This window comes from Triticum dicoccoides, chromosome 4A (assembly GCF_002162155.2).
Source record: "Triticum dicoccoides isolate Atlit2015 ecotype Zavitan chromosome 4A, WEW_v2.0, whole genome shotgun sequence".
Classification (NCBI taxonomy): Eukaryota; Viridiplantae; Streptophyta; class Magnoliopsida; order Poales; family Poaceae; genus Triticum; species Triticum dicoccoides.
In genome coordinates, this window is record NC_041386.1 from 651066150 (window position 1) to 651083153 (window position 17004).

Sequence of the window (17004 nt, forward strand, 5' to 3'; positions counted from 1 at the left end):
ACAATTATAGCATGAACAATAGACAATTATCATGAACAAGGAAATATAATAATAACCATTTTATTATTGCCTCTAGGGCATATTTCCAACAGCTGCACTCCTGCTGCTCACTTCCGGCGTTCTTTCAGCAAACTGAAGATCTCGGATAAAGGACATGACAAAAGCATTGGTTGAGAAAGAACTTTCATGAATCTCTTCATGTATCAGCCGTCTTCTCGCTCGCCATATCGCCCATAGTGTCACCACCACACTCGTAAATTCAGCCTGGGACAGGATATCATGCAAAGTGAAGAGCCAAGCCCGTGCGTTCATCGACAAAATCTCTATCATAGATTCAACAGTTTCTTCCGAGCATAAGGACCAGACGCTTCTTGCAATTATACAGTCTATGAGGGCATGTCTCCAGCTATCTTGTGAAGAGCATAGAGCACAGACCTTTGTCGTGGACATTTTGCGATGGTGGAGAAGATCAGACGTAGGTGTTGTTTCATGGCATAGTCTCCATAGGAACACTTTTATTTTTGACGGAACTTTCAACGTCCAAAGTGATGTCCACGCTCCTTCATCCCTGGAGTCATTAGTGTGACCCCCAACCGGCTGCAGCAAAGATTCGTTCCTTAACTTCGTCCCGAGCAAGAATTTGTACACTGATCTTGTAAGTGCATCTAGTGACACCCCTAGTTGGTTTTGGAGTATTGACGACAAAGTTGGTTGAGGGACTAATGCGTTTGTGAGAATTGCAGGATAACACAGGTAGTGTCCCTCATTGACTTGGTTTACCTACCGGAGATGACCCCTAAAAATGTATGAAGACATTGAAGACAATGGTGGTATGTGAAGATATTCATATTAAAGACTATGACATGAGAAGACATTGAGTGAAGACTATGGAGCGCGAAGACTGTGTTGTTTCGCTGTTTCCTTTTCTTCTTTGTTGAGTCATAGGAACCACCGTACTGTTAAGTGGGGTCCAAGTGAACTAAGTCAGAATGACTGAAGTGATGCTCAACCCAAATCCTATGTCTTTGAGCGAAGACAATGAGAGAAAATCTTATCCAGAGCTGGATGAGTCAGCTTTGCTTGTAGCCCAAGTAAAGTTGCCATGTGTGTTTGAAATCTGACCGTTAGAACACGTGTCAGTTCCTTAGTGACCCAGGGTCATTTCGGACATATCAGGTCGGGTTGCCCAGTGGCTATAAATAGCCCACCCCCTACACCATAAATTGATGGCTGCTCAGAGTTAGTGCACGGCTTTTGTCGTTTGAGAGCAACCCACCTCGAAGCCTTTGAGAGAGAGAAATCCTTGCGAGGAACAAGCCCAAACACCCAGAGCCAAAGAGTGTTAGGCATCACTGAAGTCTTTCTGTCTGTGTGACCTGAAGACTTATTACACTTGAGGACTGTGAATCCTCCAGCCGGTTAGGCGTCGCGTTCTGAGCATCCAAGAGTCATTGTGGATCGCCGGTGAATGAAGTCTGTGAAGGTTTGGAAGTCTACCTTGAAGACTTACCAGAGTGATTGGGCGAGGACTATGTGTCGTTAGCTCAAGGGGAATAAGGTGAAGACACGGTCTTCTGAGTTGAATCTCAGCCTCCCTAACCAGACGTACAGTTGTCATAGCAACTGGAACTGGTCCAACAAATACTGTGTCTTCAACAAGTGACTGGTTCTATCTTCTCCCTTCCTTTACTTAAGTTCGTCTTCGTGAAGTCATTGCTTATCTGTCATACCTGTTTGACTTCATTGCTTGACTACAACTGTTGATTGGCTTCATACTATCTTCCATCCTGATCCTTACTACTTGGCTGCTATTAGTCCTATACTTTCACATCATTGCATACTTGACTATGGTTTGCTTATTGTACTTTATCTTCCGCTGCATATCAATTAGGTCATTTCTACTATTTCTCTTTGAAACTATAATGTTTTGAAGACTTTCATAAAAATCACCTATTCACCCCCCCTCTAGTTGATACTAGCACTTTCAATTGGTATCAGAGCAAGGTACTCCCTTGTTCTGTGTGATTCAGTTTAACCACCTGGAGTTTTAGCTATGTCGACTGCAGGATTGAGGAACATATCTTGCCCCACCTTTGACGGTCATGAGTATCCCCGATGGAAAGCCATGATGAAGAAGCGACTCATGGCAATGGATAGCGAACTGTGGACCGTCACTGAGATTGGCCTCACTGATCTATGCAAGATGGCTGAGGCCGATGACATTCGCAAGTACACTCTACTGAACCTTACGGTGAAGGATGTCATCTGCTCTCATCTGTCCCGAAATTAGTTCAGGAATGTTATGCACCTCAATCACGCGAAGCTAATCTGGGACCGGCTTTCTGAGGTCTATGAAGGTCATCGCACTCGTCATGATCCGTGGTTTGAGGACTACAAGGAGTCTCTTAAGGATATGACCTTTGCACCTGAATCATCATCATCTTCATCATGCCTCATGGCAAGGGGTGATAAGGTAACTGAATGCTACCTCTCTGAATCTAGCGATGATGAATCAGGTGATAAATTTGGCCCCAGTTATGTCAATCTTGCTTCCCTTGCCACTAAACAACAAAGAGTCTTGGAAAAGGTTCAAGACATGCTTAGTAAGAGCAATGATATGTTGGGTGACGAAATGGATCAGTCAAAAGCTTTGGCTGAGAGTCTTCAGAGACTTCATTCCAAGTTTGACGCCCTTCAAGATCAACATAATGCTCTCTTGTCTGATCATGAGAAACTTTCTTCTGAATGTCTTCAAAGAAAGCTAGACCTTGAAAAGATAAGAGTGGATTATGAAGATCTTCAGAAGGAGCACGATTCACTACTTGCTCAACAAATCAGCGTTACATAGGATGGATTTGAACCACCATGTCTAAAATGCATTGAGCGTGATAACGCTACATCTATTGCTGAATGTTCCACTGCTGCTACTGTTTCATTGTCTTCACCTACTGATGTGGTTACTAACCCCTCTGTGGAGGATACCACTACTATTGCTGATGAAAATTCTATGTTGAAGACATTGCTTGAAACAGGGATGTATAAAAGTCTGAAAGGGCATCAGACACTTTGCGATGTCCTCAAAAAGCAGATTCTGAACCGAAACCCTAGGAAAGAGGGTGTTGGGTTCGAGAGGAAAATGAATGTTGATGGCTCGTACTGGAAGCCTGAGCAGTACCCCAAAACCACATGGGTTGCTGCAAAGGAACCTTCAGTAGATCCATCCACTTTATCTGGCTTTACCTGTGCTAATCCTATTATCATTTATGAATCCTTTGATGCAAACTATAAGTTGTTCAAGAATCAGAATGGTGAAGTGTTTGCCAGGTATATTGGTACTAACTGCAGGAATGGACCACCTATGAAGAAGATCTGGGTACCTAAGCAGTACATTGAGAATCTTCCTGTGAATGTCGTCATGACACCACCAAGGAAGAAGACAAACCCAGACCTATGGCTTCATATAGCCCAAAGGCTTCATACAGATACAGGACTCACCTGAGTCACCCTAACGCCAATGTTTTGCAGGGAAATCATACTCAGACTTATGAATATGAGCGTGTGTCTTCGAACCGCTATGTTCATAGAACTAAGAACTTTTCTGCTTATTCATGAGTATCATTCATCTCCTGCAAGGCTATTTGCTAGGGCTCCAAAGCCAAAATTCTCAGATGCTGCACTTAGACTCATTGCTTCTAAGCCACCCCTGAAGATGTGGGTGGCGAAGAAGAATTGACTTTCTTTTGCAGAGAAAGGTCTCCAGCCTGCAATAAAAGGCGTCCGATGCTATTGCTGGGGACCTAAAGCACATTAAGGACGCATAATAAAATGATCTTACTATGTATTTCACATCTGAATCGCTTACTAGTCATACTATGTGTCCTAACCTTGATCTAAGCTATGATAATCCTTGTGTGCGTCAAATGCTTATGCTTCACAACACTCTTGTGAAGCCTATCCTCCTAATTGCACTATAGGGTACATCACCAAAAGCTTCAGAATGGATTATGGACAGCGGATGCACAAATCATATGACTGGTGATCGAAGTCTTCTCATGGACTCAACCTTACGTCCATCCGACAAGAGTCACATCACATTTGCTGACACTGGTAAAAGCAAGGTATTGGGTCTAGGTAGAGTTGCAATCTCAAAGGATCAACACATGGATAAAGTGATGCTTGTTGAATCCCTTGGTTTCAACTTAATGTCTGTCTCAATGCTTTGTGACTTGAACATGATTGTGCTATTCGGAAAATATCGCTGCTTTGTACTAATGGAATCTGACAAGTCTTTAGTCTTTGAAGGGTATCGGAAAGATGATCTATACATGGTAGATTTCTCAGCAGGTCCACAGCTTGCCGTATGTCTTCTCACAAAAGCTTCAGAATGCTGGCTCTGGCATCGAAGGCTGGGGCATGCTAGCATGAGGAACTTACACTCACTCGTCAAGAAGAAGCATGTCATAGGCATCGAGGATGTCAAGTTCAAGAAGGATCATTTGTGTGGTGCCTGCGAAGCTGGAAAGATGACTAGGGCAAAGCACCCCTCGAAGACAATCATGACAACATCTCAACCTTTCGAGCTGTTACACATGGACTTATTTGGACCTACTCACTACTCCACCCTCACAACAACTGCTTGTCTCTATGGCTTCGTCATTGTTGATGACTACTCAAGATACACATGGGTTCATATAATTCTCTACAAGACTGAAGTGCAAGATGTCTTCAGACGCTTCGCCAATCGAGCAATGAACAATTATGGTGTGAAGATCAAGCATATCAGAAGTGATAATGCCACTGAATTCAAGAACACCGGACTTGATCTTTATCTGGATACAATGGGAATCACTCATGAGTTCTCTGCTCCATACACACCTCAGCAAAATGGCATCGTTGAATGCAAGAACAGAACCCTCATTGAGATGGCTCGAACAATGCTCGATGAATACAAGACACCAAGAAATTTCTGGCCTGAAGGTATTGATACAGCATGTCACATCATCAATCGTGTCTACATCCATAAGCTTATGAACAAAACATCCTATGAGCTCCTTACTGGCAAGAAGTCAAATGTCAGTTACTTCAGAGTATTTGTAGCTAGGTGCTGGATCAAGGACCCCCATCACAAGTCAAAATTTGCACCTAAAGCTCACGAGGGCTTCATGCTTGGCTATGGAAAGGACTCGCACTCCTACAGAGTCTTCAACCTCTATCTCTACAAAATCGTCGAAACTATGGATGTGCGATTTGATGAAACAAATGGTTCACAAAGAGAACTCCTGCCAAGTACACTAGATGAAGCTCCGCCCAGCGAATCTATCAAGCTGATGGGAACTGGTGAAATCATGCCTTCTGAAGCACAGCCTGAAGAGGAACTTATCATTTCTGCACCAAACCAACATGAAGACAATGCTCAGACCGAAGACAATCCTCCCAATGATGACAATGATCAGCAAGAGCAAAGTCTTCGTCCAGTTCATCCTCGTGTTGCAAATGAAGTACAAATTGAAAAGATAATTGACAGCATCAATGCGCCTAGTCCACTTACTCGCTCAAGAGCAACACAGTTAGCAAACTTTTGTGGGCACTTTTCATTTGTGTCAATATCAGAACCCAAGAAAGTTGCTGAAGCTTTGATGGAACCTGAATGGATTCAAGCTATGCAAGAAGAACTTCAACAGTTCAAGCTAAACAATGTTTGGGAACTTGTCAAGCGACCTGACCCTCGCAAGCATAACATTATTGGAACAAAATGGATATATCGAAACAAGCAAGATGAGCATGGTCAAGTCGTCAGAAACAAAGCACGTCTTGTGGCACAAGGATATACTCAAGTAGAAGGAATTGACTTCGATGAAACATTTGCTCCTGTGGCTAGGCTTGAAGCTATTCGCATACTACTAGCCTACGCTAACCATCACAACATCTTGCTATATCAAATGGATGTGAAGAGTGCATTTCTCAACGGCAAGATTGAAGAAGAAGTATATGTCGCTCAACCACCTGGCTTTGAAGATCCAAAACATCCTGATATGGTGTACAAGCTAAACAAAGCACTGTATGGCCTCAAACAAGCTCCTCGCGCATGGTATGATACGATTAAAGACTTCCTGAAGAGCAAAGGCTTCAAACCTGGATCCCTCGATCCCACACTCTTCATGAAGACATATGATGGTGAACTATTTGTGTGCCAAATATATGTGGATGACATAATCTTCGGCTTCACCAACCAGAAGTATAGTGATGAGTTTGGGTACATGATGCAAGAGGAATATCAAATGTCCATGATGGGTGAGCTGAAGTTCTTCCTTGGTCTTCAAATTCGTCAGCAAAGGAATGGCATCTTCATATCTCAAGAAAAATACCTCAAAGATTGTCTGAAGAAGTTTGGAATGGAAGACTGCAAAGGTTACACGACGCCAATGCCAGCCAAACACCATCTTGGTCCCGACGACAATGGTAAAGAGTTCGATCAAAAGGTATACTGCTCCATGATTGGTTCTTTACTTTATCTATGTGCATCTAGGCCAGATATCATGCTTAGTGTTTGCATGTGTGCTCGATTCCAAGCGGCACCAAAGGAATCGCATCACTTAGCTGTGAAGCGAATTCTTCGATATTTGGCTTACACCCCAACACTCGGATTATGGTATCCAAATGGCTCAAAATTTGATTTGGTTGGATTCTCGGATGCTGATTATGCTGGTGACAAGGTGGATCGCAAGTCTACATCATGCACATGTCACTTTCTGGGTCGATCACTTGTCTGTTGGTCTTCAAAGAAGCAGAACCGTGTATCACTCTCAACTACTGAATCTGAATACATTGCTGCTGGATCTTGTTGTGCTCAGCTTCTATGGATGAAGCAAACTCTCAAGGACTATGGCATCAATCTGAAACAAGTACCTCTCTTCTGCGACAACGAAAGTGCCATCAAGATAGCCAACAATCCAGTGCAGCACTCGAAGACAAAGCACATTGAAATTCGTCATCACTTTCTCAGAGATCATGTCATGAAGAAAGATATCGACATCATTCATGTCAACACTGAAGAGCAACTGGCAGATATCTTCACAAAGCCCTTGGATGAGAAAAGGTTTTGCAAGTTACGATGTGAGCTAAATATCTTGGAATCCTCTAATGTCCTGTGATCAGGCACACATCCTAACACTTATGCATGTTGATGACTTAGATGTGCAACACACGAAGTACTGTATATCTTCAATCAATGAAGACTTACATTCTGAGTGTGAATACATTAACATGGAATTTGACTTCGGAGTGCCACGATAATTGTGCGCCGTGTCTGGGTCTAATACTTCCTATACGTGGGTAATGCCACCACCAAATTTCTCTGTTTGAAGTGTTTCACTCATGGCGTTATTTTTGCAATGACTTCGCATTTGGTTTGTCTTCAGTTTCAATTTATCTTCATGATTTTCTTCACTGTGATGATTTGATTGCTTTCTGATATATATACTAGTGTTCTGTCCTTTACAACATTCACTTATAGCTATGTCTTCTAGTTGAATCTTTTGAAATAAGTGAATGTGATCGGATCCTAACCTCTCTATGCTTCCTATCTCAAACTCTATCTATCCAAATCATATGCATTCTATTGAAACTGTCGAATGTCTTCTCTGCGTCCTTGTCAGCAGAAGGCACAGAGACAAACATTAAATCTGTTTTAAATAACTCATCTTTATTGTTGAAATCCGGAGAAGCCAGAACAACCATCCGACATGCCTGGTGGGCGTGGGAATGTGGGACAACTCTGAGTATGTTGCATGCTTGCCACGTGCCCCTCAGATGTGAACCGCCAGGGGCACCTGCGTAATTGCGTTGTGCCGCACACCTCCTTATAAATACTTGTCCCCTGCGGTAAAGAAATCCTTCCTTCACCTCTCCACCTCGTCAAAACCCTAGCGCCACCGCTAGCTCTCGACGACGCCGGCGACGAAGCGCTTAGCTGCCGCGACTTCTCCGACGCCGTCCTCACGCCAGCCGCGGACATCGTCCTCTCCGCCGTCGCCGTAGGTGTCCTCCGTCGCCAAGTTAGGGCACGGTGGACTGAACTGCTCGGTCTCCTATTCATCCCATCTAGCAGTTCTTCGTGCGGTAATTATAACTCTATTTTTACCACCTTTTTTATTTGTCCACAAGGGCCCCATGAATATGTATGGACCGATCCTGGGGAGGTTTACAGGTTCACCTTGAAGATGCCCTTAACGTGCACAAGTGCTGTGAAGCAAAGCGAGAGGCAGGGCAAGGTCGGTAGGGTTCTGATGTGCTGGGGCTCTGGTCAACTGGCTCCTTGCCGCCGGGTAGGGCAACCAACGTTACACGTCCCATCCCACACTAGTCATCTAGGCCTTGCAACGGCAAGGGTCTATACAGGCCAACCTCACCCGCGAATGCTATTTCTCGTCATTAGGCGAGACTGTGGGAAGTCTCGCCACGAGCTTCAACAATAACGAGTTGACTCACTCGCGCCACTTCAAAAGAAAATAGTGAAAAAGGAGAGCCGCGGTGCCGGCCATCGGGCTAGCGTCAGGACTCTATTCAAGTATTAGGACGGGTTGTAATTGAGATGAAATGAACCTGGGTCTAACTACTTTTGTTTTTCCATTTTTTTTCTACCGGGATGTTTCTTTTCTTTTTCTTCTTCATATTTTTTCTGTTTTTTCATTCCATTTTCATTTGTTTCTTGGACTTTAATTTTAATTTTTCTTTTCTTTTATTTTGTTTCTTTATCGGGTTTCATTTTTTTCCTTTGATTCTACATTTTTTGTATATGTCAACAACAATTTTCTAATACATGTTTAACAATTTTTATTACAAATTTAACGTTTTTTAATACATAGTCAACATTTCTTTCTATGCACATTGTTCAAATGGTTGATTAACATTTTTTAATATAATATTACATTTTTGTATACATGATCAATATTTTTTATGTACACACTTTATTTTTTTCAAATGCTTGATTAATATTTTTTTCAAATACATGGTCAAAAAAATTTAATACATGGACAACATTTTTGGAATGAACATTTAACATTTTCAAATTCTTTATCAACATTTTTTAAATGCACGATTAACATTTATTTGAATGCATGGTCAACATTTTTTCTATACACATTTATCATTTTTCAAATGCTTGATTTTTTTTGAAATGCTTGATTCATATTTTCATATACATGATCAAAATATTTCATCATTTGTTTAATACATAGTCAACATTTTTTCTACAGACATTCAACATTTTTCATACTCTTTTAACATTTTTTAAATACTTCTTTAACATATTTAAAATACATGATCAACTTTTTTCACACCCATTGTATAATTTTTATATACATTTTTTTGTACATTGCCAACTTTTTTTCTATACACATTTAACATTTTTTTAAAATATTTATAAAATTATTTTTTTGCAATATATATGTTTAGAATTTTTGGAAACGTAAACAAATGTAAAAACAAGAAATCAGAAAAAGAAACCAAAAGGTCAAACAAAAAAATAGGCAGTGGCCTCGCGTGAGCTGGGTCGACCCATTTGGGGCGCTGCCTTCAGTGAGAGCTTTCTCAAGGAGACATAGTCGTGCCCAATCCCCACCGCGTTTGTACAGGCAAACCCCTCATGTACGGGAAGAGAAGCCCCCTTTGCGTTCGGCCAAGACACACATGAGTGGGCATCTGCACCATCCGGCACGTGCGGCGTGCGGCCGATGACAGGCGAGCCCAGCCCATGTGTGCGCGGTCGCAATCTCCAAATGACGATGGCCCCGTGCTCCATCCCTAGGGCATGAGCCATGGAAGCACTACAATGGTGTAGCCCCATCTTCCAAATAGACATAAAAGTTTTAGGGCTACCATTTTAATTTTTCTTCACCCAAAGAAAGCAACATAAGGTGATCTCATCTCAATGGACCGAGTGAATAGCAAAAAACTACCACATTACGGGCTATCATTCCGAAAAACTACCGCTTTTTTTAATTTTTCAAAAAACTACCACAAAAGTGGCTGGCTGTTCCAAAAAACCCAAGTGGCCGAACGGTTAAGTTTTAACTGGGGTTATGACATGTGGGGCCCGCCCGTCAGGGTTTTGTCGGCCACAGTGCTCACGGCGCGTGGGTGACGGACGTTAGGGCGCATGGGCCGTCCCGACCAGGTCAAAACGGATCCGGCCCGCCCTCACTCTGTCTTCCCCCTCTCTGTCTCCCTCTCTCTCATGTGCGCCTCCCTCTCCGATGGCGGTGGCGGCGGCGAAACTAGGTGATGGCGGCCATTCAACGGGTGGAGGTGGAAGGGGGGGTGGAGGCGGCGAGTTCTCAGAGGTTGATAACTGGCTGGGGAGCGGTAGCTTCGCAACCCAGCCGGCGGCGCCGCCGCCGCCGCAGCGGACACCACAGGCTGCAGCTCTGATGCAGGCTCCTACGCCACAGGCTACACCGCCGTCGCCTGGTGATTGCCAGTTCTCGCTTGAGTACAGAGCAGTGAGGTCTCTTGCTAGCGCTGTGCAGGCAGATCCGGCCAACTCCCAGCATTGGGCCTCTGCATTTGGAGGGGTGGAGTAAGTTTTTTTCCTCTTATGAGCTCCTTCAACAGTTTCTGCATTTCTGCTTGTTCATTTCAAACAACATAGCATAATTTAGTTAGTTTTTTGACCAAACCCTAGGTTGATGTTGTTGTGATTCATCTTAGAACATGAACATGCACTGAATAATAGTTGAGCAAACACTCTGTGGCATGTTTTGGATGCAACAGTATCACTTAGCACTGAAGGATTAGTTAGATTTAGTAGAAATGCATGGTGGATTCAGAGAAGCATTTGTTGGATTCAGATTCCTTACTGTACTTTATAATTAGTGTGCACTGAATTTTTGTAGCAAAAAACACTTAGTTAGTTGGGCTTTTCAAATAACATATTATGTAATGCAGGCTGGATGATGAAATTTGGGAGGTTAGGCTGCATTTCTAGGGCAGAGATAATATGGAAAGGAGGTTTTCTGTTTCAGACATCACATTTCTGAACTTGATAGCACTTACTGAGACTGAAGGCTATGGGTCAGATGACTACATGTACTGGGTAAAAGAACAAGGGATTGGACAGGAAGGTTTATTTCTTCTGGACAGTCAAGATGTAGTTGAAGAAATGATAGACCACTCAGATTTAACAGTGCTCTATATCATTGTTTCCAAGGCAAATGAAGATAGAGATGTTGAATAACAGGGCTCACAATGTTTGTGAAGAACAAATTCCAATAGGCAGTCCAGTGGGGGGTCCTGGTTTTGTGTTAAGTCTGTCACAAGATGGAGTGGTCCACCCTCTTGATGTTAATTTGAACACACAGCAAAGTTGTAACTTCAACATTTCAGAAGCTAATGGTGGAGATGATGATGGACAGGCTGCTGGTCAAGAGGATGATGATATTGACAAATCATCCTCAGACTTTGAGATTGATAGGGGTGACTATAGAGGGATAAAGATGTCTTACAAGGCTTGGAAGAGAGGTGAAGAAAATATTGGAAATGAAGAAGAAAGAGATGATGTAGAAGATAGACCACAGTTTGAAGGTGACAGTGATGTTTCAGAGTTTTGGCAGGAGGAGAAAGAGGCTGACAGTGGAAAGGAAATAGTTGTGGAAAAATGCAGGCCTGAGAAACTCAAGCATGTGAGAAGAGCAGCAGCAAATCCAGGTCCAACTTCAAGAGCTCACAGTCAGCCAGAGATCCCAAAGTTTCAGGATTTTGTACCTGAAGCTGATGAGTATTGCTTCCCTGGTGATGTGGGCATTTCTGACTCGGATGGGGAGACTCCAAGACTACCTTCTGGAAGGAAGAGAAGATTGAAGAAGAAGAAAGAGAGGAAATGGTATGACCCAAAGGTACCTGATGCACATGAGCAGCTGTGCAAGGACCATTGCTTCACCAATGTGTATGAGTTTAGAAAGGCATTGAGAAATTTTCATGTTAGGACTTTGAGAAACTTTCAGTACCATAGGAATGAACCATCAAGGGTTATTGTTTGATCCCCAGAGAGGAAGAATGGATGTGATTTTTTCATGACTGCATCCAAAGTAGCCCATGAAGATACATTCACAATCAAGAAGTGCCACATGGATCATAGTTGTGGAGCTTGTGGAGAGAGTACAAAGGTTACTGCTGAATGGGTTGCAGAATCTGTGGAGGACACAGTTAGATCAAATGTAAAGGCTGATGTAGAGACAGTTCTCAAACATACTAAGAAGAAGTTTGGGGTGCATGTACCTAGGAGTTTGGCATATAGGGCAAGACTGATGGCTGTTGATGTTGTGCAAGGTGATCATAGAAAGCAGTATCTGAGGTTGAGGGACTACCTACAATGTGTGCTTGACACAAACCTTGAAAGCAGGTGCATAGTGACAGGACTTGATGGTTGCTTCATCAAGTTATCCACAGGCCAGCAGATATTGGCAGCAACTGGGAGAGATGGGAACAACAATGTGTTCCCAATTGCTTTTGGGGTGGTTGACAAAGAGGATGGGCCTAGCTGGACCTGGTTTTTAAACCAACTTAGAGTCTGCATTGGCACCAGCAACCAGTTTGGGAACTACACCATCATGTCTGACTGGCAGAAGGTATTTTCTCTGACTCTGTATTATTCTTATGCACATAGCAATGCTGCTATAGTTATCTCATTACTACCTTATGTAATCAAACAACAGGGCCTTCTTAAAGCAATTAATGAAGTATTTCCTCAATCCCCACAAAGATATTGCCTAAGACACATATATGCCAACTTCCAGTCGACTGGCTTTAGAGCAGAAGAACTTAAGAAATGGGTTGAAAAAGCTAGCTATTCCTTCACTGGACATGGTCACAAAGAAGGAATGGCATGTTTGAAAGCAACATGTGAACCAGCTTCAGGTCCTACTCCAGCTTCAGGTCCAGCTCCAGCTTCAGGTCCTGCTCCAGCTTTAGGACCACTTAGAGGCAGGAAACCAGCAACAGCTTCAACAAGGGCAACCACATCTGCTACAACAAGGGCAACCACATCTACTGCAGTTTCAACAGGTGGATCAAGAAAGAGAAAGAACCCACCACCAGCTTCAGCACCAGCCAACAACACCAGGTCAAGTGCATCATCTCCAACAAAGAACACCAGGTCAAGTGCAAGAGGTTTCAATGCTCCAAGGGCAGCATCAACATCAGGTCAAGCTGATGTTGGTTCTAAGAGGAAGAGGAAGGCCCCAAGCAAACTTGCTTTGTGTTTCACAGCCAGTGGCAACCATTGAATGTGTTGCACTCAACTATGCTTTATGCCTTGAACTCTGCTTGTTAGGCATGCTTGCTATCTGTGTTATTTGCAGTGAACTCTATTTTCATTTGAACAATTAAGTTATGTGGTCTATGTTTGAACTGCTTAGAACAATTAAGTTATATGGTCTGTGTTTGAACTGCTTGGAACAATTAAGTTATCTGTTATCAAGCTCTATTTTGATTTGATATGTCCTAGGTTATGAATTGTTTCATATGAAATTATTTCTTATGCTGAGCATTGTTATGTAGATCAAGTGATTTATTTTGTTGATAATTGATTGATATGATTAGGTCAATTTGGTCACTTTGGGGGGCAACTTGTCGACCAACCCCAAAGTGGCTATCTAGGACCAAAACCTAACATATCAAAGCTAAAACATCAAGATTTGCCCATCTAGGCACCAAACCCTAAGAGATCAAACCTAAAACAACAAGATATGGCCATCTGACCAAACCATAACATATCTAACTTAAACATCAAGATCACCAGATCAATTCATTCATACATACAAATATAGATAAAAGATTCACTCATAAATTGCATCATAGACAGATTGATTCATCACATAGATAGATCATTCAACATTTTTCTTTCACCAGCTTCATACATTGCATTGCATCATAGACAACTTGATTCATCACATACATAGCTCATTCAACATTGTTCTTACACCAACTTCAAACATCACATAGATAGAAAGACAGATCTAGGAACACAGAAACATAACAACAGCATCATCGGTACAGAATCCTAGTCCACCTCTGCCTAGTGACCTGAAAGGGATGGAAATTTTCCCTCCTCCTTGCACAGTAGATAATATCATCATCACTAGGGTTGGAACCAGGGGGAATGCCTCCAAGAACTGCTCTATGTCCTTGCGGTTGCGTGCTGCAAGGATCATCTCAGCAAGTTGCCTTCTCGCCCTCCTCCTTGCATCTTGGCGCCTGGCTTGCCTGGGCACCTCTTCTTCTCCATCTATGACCTCTCCAGGATCCATCTCTCCCTTGGATTCTAGGGTTTCTTTCGCGGCTGGGGGGTTGAGAAGGGTGGGGATGGGGGATTGACTGCGGTTTCACTCAAGGGGTGGGCTTTATAGACTACTAATGGTTGGTGGTAGGTAGGTGGAGTAATAAAACAGCCCAGTCTAGGCCCACAATGTGTACATAATGGTTTTAGGCACAAAAATATACTAGTTCAGCATTGCTACTTTCAGGAAAACAACCTAAAGAAATAAAACAGTTCTTCACTGCATTACTTAAGATAGATAGGTTCTTAACAGTACAATAACATAAGCCAGACTTAGCAAAGGTTCTCCACCACTCTAGTTACCATAACTTAAACAGTTCATATAGGACTGCACAAAATATACTCCTACCATCATCTTGCAAGGCCTGTTATATGTGTAGGCCACCTTACTTACTTAACCACAATTGTCCAAATCTTCAAGCCTCCAGTATGGCCTTGATTTTCTCAAGCTTTTCCTTGCTCCCATGGCCAGCATTCAGCAGATCAGCAACTACTTTCTCAAGCTCTGTCTTCTCTTGTGCAAGAAGATCCCTGTCCACCTTTATCTCTTTCATTGCCTTTTCCTGGTGTTGTGAATTATGTCTGCCTGGGCCTGAAGGATACACCTCTGTTCTTTTGCTAGCCTTAGCTTCTCCATCTTCATCTCCAGCTCTAGCTCTTCCTTCTGCTTCTCAAATTTCTCAGCATCCATTGCTTTTTGGTAGTCAATCTTGCCAACACCATCCTGCCAGTCAAACATCTTGCTAACATCATCAACCATTTTATGATACTCAGTGCAGAGATGATCATAGTCCTTCTTCAACTTGGCAACCTCATCCTCATATGCATGCTTGTCTTGAATCCTTCCAAGGTTTTGCTCATGGAACATTTCCCACAACTTGATGAGGCAGTTCTTAAGTACATCAAGCCAGGCAGGATCAACCCACTGAACTACACCACAATTCACACCTCCCTGTAGTTTGATCAGAGAACACATACTTCAGAAAATGCATAAATTCAGTTCTAACTTCAATTCAAAAAGAGGATTGGTACACAAGGAGGACATGTAACCATAAATTCAGTACTAAATTCAGTTCAAACAGAGTTAATGTACAAATTCAGTAACCACTGGGCATAACTGATTCCACTAGGCATAACTGAATCCACTATGCATAACTGAATCCACCCAGCATACTCAATTACTCACCTGAACAGGGCATCCATAGAACCTCCTCCCAGTGTTAGCACCTTCAAAAGCAACACACTTCCTAGGCTTCATATCGTGCAGAGTACACTTGGAAACTTCCTCCATGGGAGCACCACACCAGAGTGGCTCAGGGATGGTGTCAGGTGTGTCCTACATGCAGTAAAAGGTAGATCAGAACCAATGCATCAACTAGTTCAACTTGAGTCAAGCTTTGCCTTGCTCAAGGTCAGATCAGACATCACAGTGCCATCCATACCCTAGATCAAAACTAATAGATAACCAAACCAAACGAATCCATCCATACAAATATACAGCTCATCAACCCTCATTCCCAAATCGATTCAACCCTAACCCTAACCCTAGATAATGACAGAGAGGAGGAGGATGAGGCTTACAAAGTACCCCATGTCCATCAGGTTGCCCCCCATGCTGTCGTCGGAGCTCTCATCCCCATCATTCCAAGAAGGCATCCTGGCCGGCGACGAGGAACTGAGGTGGTCGGCGACGATGGAGAGCTCGGCCAGGGGAAACAGAGCGAGGGGGGAGAGTGAGAGTGGGGGGGGGGGAGAGTGAGAGTGAGTGAGCGCGAGGGAGACAGAGTGAGGGCCGGATCCGTTTTGACCTGGTCGGGACGGCCCGTGCGCCCTAACGGCCGTCACCCGCGCGCCGTGAGCACTATGGCCGACAAAACCCTGACCTGCGGGCCCCACATGTCATAACCCCAGTTAAACCTTAACCGTTCGGCGACTTGGGTTTTTTGGAACAGCCAGCCACTTTTGTGGTAGTTTTTTGAAAAATTAAAAAAAACGGTAGTTTTTCGAAACGATAGCCCGTAATGTGGTAGTTTTTTGCTATTCACTCCAATGGACCCCAACCCCTCTCTCTCCTACTTTCCTCTTGCTTTTTACCTGAAGCACTCGGCTCCTCTGCAAGCAGAGCCTGTTTGCTCTGCGGAGCACCTGCTTTAACTCCAGCATGTCATCCGAACATGGGGAACTAGGCCTGAGGCAGCCCGTTGGCCATGCCCTTATGGACCCCCGAGGCAGGTCCCCGGGGTGCGGGGGCTGTCGAGGCAAATCACCAGAAACTGTCGGCATGGAGGGCACTCTCATCCGTGAAAGCCCAAGGAGGGATACTCCAGCAGTAATCCCTCTGTGGACAAATACCATGCAACGCGTCCTTGCCTGACCCACTTACCCCATCTACTTTTCCACCACTCATCACATCTAGCAACCGCGTTTTTCAAAGTCCGCATGCGCGGTTTCAAAAAAAAGTCTGCATGCGACAAACAAGGGGTGATGTACAAGGGTTTGTAACCTAGGGAAGAGAAGAGCTCACGAGCTTTCCTTAATTTCCTTGTATGGCGCAAGTTGATCATTGGCAAAGTTATCGAAAGCCTATATAAGATGGGCAAAATCGACTCCACTCTTCATCCAGTAGGTAAGTCGCCCTCCTTTGAGTTTTTCATTCATCGAGTCGAGAACTC

At 43.5% G+C, this 17004-nt stretch overlaps 1 protein-coding gene across 1 annotated transcript; it reads right to left on the bottom strand.

Annotated features, from left to right (window-relative positions):
• Positions 1–14882: 14882 nt before the first annotated feature.
• LOC119283965 lies at positions 14883–16064 on the bottom strand. Its single transcript, XM_037563299.1, has 2 exons — positions 15519–16064; positions 14883–15284 (listed from the first exon to the last, which is right to left on the bottom strand). Exons 1-2 carry the CDS (start codon positions 15621–15623, stop codon positions 14883–14885), a joined length of 507 nt encoding a protein of 168 aa, XP_037419196.1. The 5' UTR covers positions 15624–16064.
• Between the last annotated feature and the right edge of the window lie 940 nt (positions 16065–17004).

Bases quoted from the DNA above. Each gene is read 5' to 3' on its own strand.
- LOC119283965 (XM_037563299.1), bottom strand. From the start codon at position 15,623: ATGGAGGAAGTTTCCAAGTGTACTCTGCACGATATGAAGCCTAGGAAG. The intron at 15,285-15,518 runs GTGAGTAATTGA...ATCAAACTACAG, and splicing joins TCTATGGATGCCCTGTTCAG to GGAGGTGTGAATTGTGGTGT.